At 48.0% G+C, this 11066-nt stretch overlaps 1 protein-coding gene across 1 annotated transcript in view; it reads right to left on the reverse strand.

Moving 5' to 3' along the window:
* The window catches only part of ADAM9 (ADAM metallopeptidase domain 9), a gene marked incomplete at its 5' end in the record, with an annotated part of 23439 nt that extends 12712 nt beyond the window's left edge, over positions 1–10727 (reverse strand). The window contains 5 exons of the mRNA XM_009082769.1: positions 2–74; positions 1744–1822; positions 2870–2934; positions 3846–3943; positions 10612–10727. Coding sequence (XP_009081017.1) covers positions 2–74; positions 1744–1822; positions 2870–2934; positions 3846–3943; positions 10612–10727 — 431 coding nt within the window. The remainder of the gene's footprint in view (position 1; positions 75–1743; positions 1823–2869; positions 2935–3845; positions 3944–10611) is intronic.
* Positions 10728–11066: the final 339 nt, after the last annotated feature.

An 11066-nucleotide genomic window follows, 5' to 3' on the forward strand; every position in this document is an offset into this window, starting at 1 on the left:
AGCCCCGAGCAAGTGCTGAGAGCCACCATGGAATCCAGGGTCCCCTCCACGTATCCCTGATAATGGCAGTGATCCTGGATGGGAAAACAAAGGCACATTACACGTGTTCCAGGTGTGCCTGCACACCCAGGGTGATCTCTGATCTGACACTGACCAGCAGTAACTACAACCTGTGAACATAAAATGCTTCAAGTTAAATTTACCATATGCCTATTACCTACAATCTGCAGCTTCTAACATGGTTCCAGCTCTACTACAATATAACGTTTGCTCACACGCATCTAAACCCAACCTGCCCCCCTCAGCCATTCTGCCTGAATCCAGACTTGGAGCTGGCACTGCCGACGCATCCAGGACACCAGGAGAGCAGGCTCAGAGTGTTATCCAGCAGCTGGATTTCTTAACTTGGCCTAAGCCATCTCTCCTCCATTCTGTCCCCCACCCTGTCTCAAGTATTTCAAGGCCAGCCTCTCCCTACAGATTTGGGCCAAATCATTATTCAGTCTTCTGGCCAACAGTGCTGACTTGGCCATCACGTCTCTGCAGCAGCAGGAGGGCTAACACCTGCCATCCTCACCAACTGGCACTGCCTGGCTGCACTGTACACCCCTCATCAGCCCTGACACATGGCACGCTTCTACTGTGTCCTCCACATATACATATTTCAGAAACTAAACAAGGGGTAGCACGGGGCAAACACACTCCGTGTTCTCTGGCAAGGGCATTTCTGGACATTGTTAGAGGGGTCTGTAATACAGATTCTGTCAACTGTTGCTCGGCAAGAAATGCAGAAAGCACTGAAGGCATATGCTAATCCTGCAGAGCCACTGTGACTTTCATGACCTCGTGCAGAAAAAGCACTTTTCCTCTAATCTCAATCCGTTTTACCTAGGAAGCAAATGCTCAGCTGACTTGGGTGCTCTATTTTCAAGAACAAGATCCTATGAATCATGTATGACTAATTCATCCCTTTCAAAGTAACAACGTTGATCCCTAAGAGGAGTGAAGCCACCAGAAATACTCTCATGCATTTTGTATCACACAACCTGCTTTTTATCCTTATCCTACTGAAGCAATTACATTGCCAGAGGCAACCTGTCAGGCAGCCTGCTTGTACAGAAAGAGCTTTCAGTGGAGTAATTTCAATGCTACGCAGATACGTAGATCATACCCCTCTCAAAGGTCCTTCAGACTTGATCTCATCCATCCCTACCAGCAGATCCTGTCAACCCTTGAAAGTTGTTAGAGTCACAGCCAGCCCTGCTGAATGGATGGGTCAGCAGCAACTGTTCACTTTAGCTCATAGATCAGTCTGGAAGCCCATTGTGTGTAAAAGCAAAAGCAAAGCTGCCTGTTCAGTCTCCAGAGCTCCCCAGTGCTGCTCTGTGGGCTCTGGTCCCTGGGAGAAGCAAGGCCAAGGCCAGAAGTGACACCAGCCCTGTGCTGAGCTGTGTAACAAGGGCAGGACCACTCCAATAACGAGACACCAACAGCTGAGAGCAGCACTGCCTTTTAGAGAAGAGCAGCTTTTAATGAGACAGCAAACACCTCTACATCAGGCAATACAGATCTGTTACAGGCTAGATCCTCAAACAAAATTAAGGATTCTCTCCAGGAAGAGGGCAATGGGATCTGAAGGTGACCCAGAAAAAAATACAGCTATCACTTTGCAATCCCCTACTCCCTCATCCCATCAGTGTTCCAGTCACCATCACCAAGGGTATGAAAAGGAAGAAATCCTACCTGGACATCTGGATATTCCAATTGCAACTTTCCCTCCTTGTTATAGGTATAAACTGTGAAATCTTTGGGCAGCAGTTCTCTGAAAGGAAAGGGAGGAGTACAAGAGGAATTTAACGAAATGACTGACTCTGGAGCAGGGCAGGAAGATGATCCTAATCAGAAGTGTGACAAATATGTAAATGGCAATTAAATAAGCAAACATTCAAAAGAAAAACCCACCAAAATTAACAAAGAAACTGCAATAGCCAAGAGACCACACTGACAGGACTGTTAATGAAATCAAACCAACCAACTCATCCCAGAGCAGTAAAGCAAGCAGCAAAACCCATTAAATCATGCTAAAAGCCCCTTTTCAAGCAGGGAAAAATCACAGCACTCAGCCTGCTGCATATGCCTTCTCTTCCCCAGCTTTAGGAGGAAGTGCATTGGGAAAGTCTCCCATGACTAGGACTGCTGCACCACCCTGGTAACTCCACTGATGTGGTGCAGCTGAATTCCCATGTTCCTGAGGGTCAGGGCCTTTCCAAGTGGCAGCTGGAGCTCCCCAGGGGCTCCAGTTACACAGCTGTGTCTCTATCACGAGGGCAGTTTGGAGCTGCAACAGCCTGGTAAATGGCAGTGTGCTGGTGCTGCAAGTAGCCCTTTAAAACATCGACTCCAGACTGACAGCATCTCTACTGGCTGTGAGTTCTCAGCATTCAGACTTGGGATAGAAAGTCAGTTTCCTCATTTATTAGAGTCCTTGTGCTACTGAGACAGGAAGAAACACAAACCTAAATTAACAAACAAAATCCAGACAAAAGTGAAAATATTTACTGGAAATGTACTTCAGCTTGTTTATTTTTAGCTGTGAATGGAGAGAGTCATGTCCATGATTCCCCAGGTCCTCTCTGAGCAAGCTGGAGCTTCCTGCTCTGACAGGGGATCCCCAGGCTGCAGGAGGCCAAGAAAACCTCTGGCTGATAACCAGGACTCTGGGACTCAAACTCTTCCCATTCCACAGAGCAGGGACCTACCTGCACTTCCCACACAGAACCCCAGGAATGGGAACACACATGCTACCTGCCAGCTAGTCGTCTGGACACAGACTGAGTAACTTAGTAATCTAAAGAAATCCATCACTTACTTGTTCTTTTCTAGATGGATTGTGTATTCTTTCCCCTCAATCTCAACAGCATATGACACCTTGTCCTGAAGATAAAAAAAAAAAAGTTGTATTTTACTGATGTTAATGAATAAAACATTCTCTGAAATCAACAGAAGTGGATGAGCCTAGAACCTCTTTTGTAAGTGTCCCTTCCTCCAGAACCTGACATCCCTTCCTGTGTTACTGGGGAAAGGTCACACGAAGGAAGAGATTTCAAAACAGATTTGTGGTTTTCTTATTCCTTTTTTTCTAAGGCTTCCACTGAAAACCTGAGTTATACCTGGAAAAGGACAACACAGTTTTATTGCTAAACACTTACAGTGAGCCAGTACCTTCCAGCCTTGTGGCAGCAAAGTGCTACACACAGCAACAGGGACCCGAGACAAGCTGAACCACCTGACACTGCATCAGATATCACAGCAGGAGCACCTGTCACTGGCTGCAGTGACCTGCACAACACTTCTGGTCATCTCAGGTTCTGTCAGTGCTTGTAGGATTGGTGACTAAACATAGCTGGTCTGATCCAAACACTGAAGTGTGCAGTCTTCAGGTAAGTGGCTACAGCCAGATAACACGAGCTGGAAAGTGCCACTGGAGGCTGCCTAATCCATCCCCCTGTCCAAGGCAGGGGCAGCTACAGAGCTGGCCCAGGCTGCTCAGGGCCTCCTCCAGTCAGGCTTTGAGCATCTCCCAGGACAGTGATCTCTCCACCTCTCTTGAAGCTTATTCCTGTCTTTGTACACCTTTTACATCCAGGTCAAAAATCCAGCAGCAACTTGTGACCTCTGGAGCAGGGAGGTATTCCTGTCCCTCAGCTGCAGCAGTGCTAGAGGTGACGCCTTCTGCATCGACAGACACTTGTCTGATGAGCCTGAGAGAATTCTGTGAACACTTCAGGTGGGCCTCATTAGGAAGCAGGCACTAAACTGAAGACATGTTTAAGACCACCCAGTACCTGTATAGAGGAGCTGTTGGAAGCCTCTCGTCGTTCTCTTCCCAACCTCTGTGGGGTTACAACTTCATAGGAAGAGAGCAAAGAAGCCTGCTGGAAACCTGGAAAGCAGAACAGAAACACTGGCTAAAGGAACAAAGCAATCAGGAGGATAAGACACAAGGAAGAAAACTCTATTTCAAGAAAAGTCCACACACAGGAGAGAATGGAGCCAACCTCAGAGCAGGGAATGCTTGGATTGTCTTGTAAGAGGCCAGAGAAAACACTCAAACAGCAGAGAAGACACCACATTTACCAGAAAGTTTCAAACTGAAATCTTCACATTCCAATTTCTATCTTAGCAGTATCCATCTCATATACCACCACTCCTCATCAGCAGAATCAGAGCATGCAGGTCAGCACAGCGAGGACTCACTCAAGGACACACAGACAGTGTCAAACCAGGTGTCCTGTGCTGCAGAGCTGCAGAACTGCCCCAGCTCAGCCATGCAGCCTCTCTCGAGGAGCTCCAGCAGCTCCTGCACTTCCTGACACACAGCTCAGCCAAATTCCTGACATGAGGCCAATCCTACTCAGTATGTTCTTAGAGAGCTCTCAAGCACAGCGAGGACTCACTCAAGGACACACAGACAGTGTCAAACCAGGTGTCCTGTGCTGCAGAGCTGCAGAACTGCCCCAGCTCAGCCATGCAGCCTCTCTCGAGGAGCTCCAGCAGCTCCTGCACTTCCTGACACACAGCTCAGCCAAATTCCTGACATGAGGCCAATCCTACTCAGTATGTTCTTAGAGAGCTCTCAAGGGCCTCATCAGAACAACTGAGGTGAAACAAATCCTTGCAAAACAAAGTGGCTGTTGCAGATACCTTCATATATTTGCATTTGTGACAGACAGACCCTCTGAACCAAACAAGTGCATGGGCCAAGTTCCCTTCATAAGGCATCAGTTTTTGCAAGTAACTGTTTTATATAAACAACAATAAATTGCACATGCAAGTTACTTTTCCCATCAGTGGTGGTGTCTGCTGGCACCTGGCTCGCTGCTGGGAAGCAGGAGGTTGGTCACCCACTCGGGATCACATGCAGGATCCAGAGCAATGCTTTTACTGGCTCATGGCAATGGAATCGATGAGCTCATCGGAGGAGCCTCAGCTTCCTGGCAAAGGTAGGGGGAAGGGAACAGTTATCCTCTACGTCTGTCTCCTGAAAATCATTGCCACATCTGGGGCAGGTGAGGGTCTGTTTGGTGTCCAAGATCCTCCAAAAACTCTTGAATGGGATGGGATGCTGCATCTATTTAAAGCCAGTCCCTCTGAGCACACCAAAACTCACACCACAGCTCTAAATGCCTGCAGCTCGTCCAGCTGCGAGCTCCAAGTCTCTGCAGGAGGCCTGCTCCATCCTTTGGGACATGGGCAGAGCCCACACACAGGCTTTAAATGCCAGGGGTTCCCCCAAGCCTCCCAGGCTGCAGTGACATTCAGGCTCCTGTGGATGCTTTTACTGCCTCTTCTATCCCTGGCAGGCTCTACACTACATCAACCTCAACACTACATCATCACCTCAGGTCAGAATGCAAACAGGAATCTCAAGGGAAAAGCACATCCATTTCCACACTCTTCCCAGCACTATCCCCAAAGCACAAGCCCTTAGATCACTTCCAGCTCCTGTCCCAGCACGTGTGTGTGTGCCTGGAGACCACAGACACACTGTGGTGCCCCAATCTGTCACACAGCATTGCTGTCACATGAGCGCAGGCACAGCCACGCTGTTTCTCAGGAAGTCACACAGAGCACATACTGCAGCAGAACCTTCATTAATTACAGTGTTTCTTGGACAAAAGGTATTAAAAAAGCAGAGATTAAATTCCTGAAAACAGCCCTTGATGTTCACAAGCTACAGAACAGTGTCAGTATCTCCTTGGCCCGAAAACATGGGAGGGAAGGACTGCTTCCTTCCCAGGATGAACCACCAAAAGTACACACTCCAGCAATCATTAATCAACATTTGTCATTTCCAGCCACACAGTCCACTCATATCTGGCTCTGAGCTCCTGCAAGTCACTGCTCCACACTTGTTCCTTCCTCACTGCCCTTCCCAAGTGCCCGTAGTAGTGGGGCTGTGACACTTGGGCTGGGTGCTGGAGGCTCCCAGGGCACAGGCTACACAAACAGCAGTGCACAGCCAACCTTCACAGCCCTCAGAACGTGGCACGTCTCTCCAAGAGCTGCCTGGATGCAGAAGACAAAGAAGTGAATCATCACATGAAGCAGAACTGGGAGGGATTTCTGGGAAGAGTGCAACTCCGAGAAGATCTTCTTAGAGAAACAACACTACGAGAGGACAATTTTCAACTCTCTGAACACTCTGACCATTCTCTCCCCTACTTCCCTCCCCTCAGCATCCCCAGTTTAGGAGGGGATGGGGGGCTGGGGAGTCTCCAGCAGTATCTCCCTGGCACTAACCCTCACTTCACAAAGCACTCGTTTCCACGCTGAGTGGCCTGGGCAGCATTTCACGCATCACCAGCAACCCTCAGGAGGGCACAGAGTGGTCCAGCAAAAATCCAATCAAAAGGACAAGTGCAGCCAAGCAAAAAGGCAACCTTGCTCCTAAATCTTCCTCCTACAAGGGCCAGTGACTAGGGACAGACCTTTTTCCCACCAAGAAACACAAACCTTGAGAGATGTGTCCTTAATCCAATAACACACTGGGCGCCTCAGGTCCCACCTAGCGCCCAGCACTCCTTCTAGTGACTGACACTGTCAGTCCTTATCTCACCCCAGGAAGAAAAACAGACTCAGCCTGACCCAATTAGCACAAAACAAAATTCCAGCAAGGAGGCAGTGTGCAGCTCTTGCAGCAGCTGGGATAAGCCCTGGATCCAGCATGCTGTGAGGCACCATCAGATACTTGCCTGCAGCACATGACCATCCAGTCATGGTCACTGTCCATGAGAATCCATCCAGATATTTCAGCACAAAGTAAAGGTGGTTTAGTTCATGGCAATTAAGGAAAGGCAGAAATGACAACAAAAACCCAACCCAGACACTCAGCTGTTTTCCATGCAAGATGTTTGAAGATGTTTGTATTCTGTTTCCCCAAGATACACTGCTTGTTGTAGCATCTTCTCCTGCTCCTCTGAGGAACTCCACAGCAGTGCATCAATGGTTCTCAAACACTGCAGTTTGCAGTACATTTTTCATTAAGTTACAGGACTTCTATTCCTCAGGTGCTTCCTGCCCCTAGCCAAGGCAGCTGTGGGAGCTGCACCACGTCACCACTGAGAACACGCTGCTGATGATCCATTCCCACGTGGAACACTGGTCAAGATTGTGTTTCCAAAGAGAAAAACACAATTACATCCACCATATTTATCTCATCTCATTAAAGGTTGCCATTAATTACCAAGCATTGGAGGTAACTAGGAAGATGTGAATCATCTTCCCCTCCCTGCCTCAAATCCACAGTAGGAATTCCGTGCATGCTCCACGGCATGTGGGAGCATGAGAGCCATCGGAATACATCATAGCCGTAACGGCTCTCCAGGCACTGAGGAAAGGTGCTGGGATGTTCACCTGACAGGCAAGATCTAGACTCAGCAAAGGTCATGCTGCACCCCCTGTTTTCCTAGACCTTGGCAAGCCCATGGATCATTGGCTCAGTTACAGAACTACAGCACACAGCCACATCCACCTACACCCAACTGCTCAAATAGCATCCTTCCTGGGCTGTGACTCCTTCTCCAGCCTATCAAGGGAGGGTCAAAGGTATGCTCTTTGATGGAAGCAAAACACAAAGATTAAAAACAAAAAAAAGAAGTGGAATGTTCAGACTGTGGCCTGTTCCACCACAAAATGAACCAATTTCATACAAACAAGCTCAGCAGCACATGAGCAGCTCAGGTTGCAAGCAGACACTAACAGGGAACATGCCATAAGCCACACACAGAGGAGGAGGAAGAGGATTGCTTGACACAAACCAGCAACAAGTTCTAATCTTCTATCATGCATGTGTGAGTCAAAAGATGCACATTGCTAAAGCATTAAATACCCAAACTCATTAAAATTACCTGCAGTTACAATTAAAAGCTGAGGTCAGCCACAGCAGTCACCCTGCACTTTGGCAGGGGATTGCTCACCAGAGGTGCCAAAGGCCTTACACAGCCATCCAGCCCATCAGGGCCATTCCACAAGGAGCATCTCCACGAGCATCCCTGACCTCCAGCAGATCAAGCTGGTGGTGCTTTAAGCCATACCTCCAATCCCCAAAGGAGGTGAACTGTTCCCTCCTTTCTCTGGGATGCCATACTTGCCTCTCCTTTCCTTCAACTAAGGAACATCAACATTCACTATTTCCTTCTGGAACCTGTTCATATTAGGCTGTTCTGGCTTCTCTCTCCAGTCAGACCATACCTATCCAAAAAAGGACCCACAACAGGACACAACAGCTCAGTGCAGCCTCACATGTACCAAGGTGCACGTGCTTTGTGTGTTTATGGATCTCCACAGGTTAATCTTCCTCCACAACAGACAGCACACAGCTGATTCACTTGTCATTTAACCTACTCCAACACTCATTTCCCTTCCTGCCAGCTGCTCCTGCTCCCCAATTTTCACCCTCTCATACTCATGCAGACTGTTATTTCCACGTTAGCAGAACACTTTGCACTGTCCTTTCAGAGCCATTTCTTTCTGCCAGGTACTTCTCTCATGTTTCCAAATCATTGGGATGGCTATCCCTGTCTTTAAGGAGCCTGAATCCCATCTGGCTGGAAGGCTGCCAACTGTCAGCTCAATCTGCATTCCCCATATCCTATTTTCAGAATCATAAAGGACTTTGCCAAGCAGTGTCTGAGGAGAAACCTCCGTGACCTGGCTTACAAATGTCCTTCAGAACAACAGAACCACCAACTGCTTCCTCAGTGGATCTCTCCAAGTAATGACACACCAGCAAAAGCATTTTTAGGTGCAATTGACTTCTCTGCTAAGGCCACAGCTGTACTCTTTGGTTTATTGGAAGCAAAAACCTCCTTCACTTTCACTATGTAAATATTATCCAAGTCCACTTAATGTTCAGAAGTTTATACAAAACACAAAGCTAACAAGTCTTCTGCTAAAAGTAGGAACATTTCCTATAGAGCCAGCAGTTCCAGCTCCTCCCATGCCTTAAAGGCTGAAGAGTGTGTCGGTGGTGCTTCATCTTCAAAGCACCTGGGAACATCTGGCCAGCTGTTCTGCTATAGGGCACCGCTCCTTGGGACTTTTCTTTCTGTCTCTCCCTCCCTTGCTTTCACCCTTCAGACCTGCCAGGTCTCCTGCTGTCCCAGTGCCTTTTAGAAGGCAGGAAGAGATGATCAACCATCATGACAAGAGGAGCAAATTCACCTGGAATATCTGTGTCACATTAGAGCTGGCAACAACAGTTTATGGTGGTTTCTCTCAGTATTTCACTGGGGGTGTTGGATACTGATGAGGTTACAGAGCTCCTCCACAGCAATATTTCCTAGAGATTCTTACCTCCCTCTTGCTGAAATCCAGACCTATGCTCTAAGTGTTTCCTGTCTAGACTCTCCCCATTCCTTCTGCCCTTCCTGAAGCCACACTAATTAGTCTGCAAGACAACAGCTCCCCTTGTTCAACAAACAGGACTGTCATGCTGGTACTATCACAGCACCCTCTGCACCTTGGAACCTCCTCACCAGGAGAAGCAGAGCAAAGCCACACTACCCTCCGGAGCACGAGGGGGTTAAGGGCACTGAGACACACCTCCTCTGGGGCTGTGGCCATGGACAGCTGAGCACTTGGAGCCCACTCACTTCCTCCCTGTCTCATCAGCTGGCAATGTCAGCTCATTTCACACAGCAGAGCCCATGGGAACCTTCTCTTTGAAGATGTCACTGCCTTTACATTTGGCCACCAAAGGGAACTGTGCAATGCATATTCTGGGGGCTTTTTTTTCATTTTAGCTTGAGAAATGAGAATGATTGAGACATGCAAAAATCCAAAGTCATGGTTCAAATGGCCTTTTTCCGAAAGCAAAGCACTACAAGAGGCAATGTTAACTACACTGAAATGTCTTTCCTCTTTATTCTTCACATGGAGGAAATCTCCACAAACCACCTCTTTACTCTGCTGAATGATGCTCCAAATTTATTCAAACACGGTTGAGGCACTGCTGTGTCTTCCATGATTGAACAAAAGAATTATCTTAATCAAACACCCCATCTCCCCAGAAACTTAAACCCAAGTGTTTAGACACTTCAAAATTTCCTTTAAAAACTGGTGAAGCATGTCTATAACACCAAGCATCAAGGAAGCAGAAAGCCACATTTCCTGCCTATGAATTTCTTTTTGAGATCACACAGCCAAACCCTGAGGCTTCCTATGGACACAAACAGGAGAGGAAAAGCCACACACACAAATCCCTTAAGGCTACACATCACTGTATGATTATGGTCATCGAGAAATTTTCAGTTAGCAGTTCCAGTAACACCTCACTTCTGCCTTGTATCCCTATGTGTGACCAAAGCACTTGCATTATAACCCAAAAGTTGAAGGTTTCTCCTCCTTCACGCTCAGGCCTCAGACAAAAGAAGCTCATTATATTTTATGGCAGGTTTGGTGTTATTAGCCATGACAGACTTCCAACAGCAGAGAGGAACACTGCCATCCACCATGGGGAACTAGTGCCCATGTTTCCTTCCTACAGATAGGAACTAAAAATCTCCTCAAAGCACTGATCGCTTCATTGGCAGCACAAGCACCCGATACCCTGGAGGTGCACCATTTCAGACTTCACTTCTCGGCCTCCAACCAGGCAGTTCCCAGCACTCTGTGCTACATCCACCACCAGCCACCGCTCGGAGCTTTCACCTCTCGCACTGCACCTGCCAGCAAGAGCACAGCAAGTGAGAGGCAGAGATTCCAGCACAGTATCCCTCAGGGAGAGGCACCCATCACACCAGCACTGTCCTCAGCACGAAGCACCAGTAGAAGATTCCTCAGCTGGGAAGCTCTCACAACAAAAAAAATCAATGACAAACATGGAAGTTTAACACAGCGTGTGTGTGTCCCTTCAGAAGGAGGAAACGATGGCAGGGGAGGCATTTCTGCCTGTTATCTATGTACAGCACCATAAGAGCCCCAAACCAGAACCGTCTCCACTCATGAGCAGCACCAACTCTTTAAAGCCACGCAGAGCACACAGTGGGCGATGGCACCGTGCT

The sequence above is a fragment of the Acanthisitta chloris genome, unplaced genomic scaffold, assembly GCF_000695815.1.
Source record: "Acanthisitta chloris isolate BGI_N310 unplaced genomic scaffold, ASM69581v1 scaffold42489, whole genome shotgun sequence".
Classification (NCBI taxonomy): Eukaryota; Metazoa; Chordata; class Aves; order Passeriformes; family Acanthisittidae; genus Acanthisitta; species Acanthisitta chloris.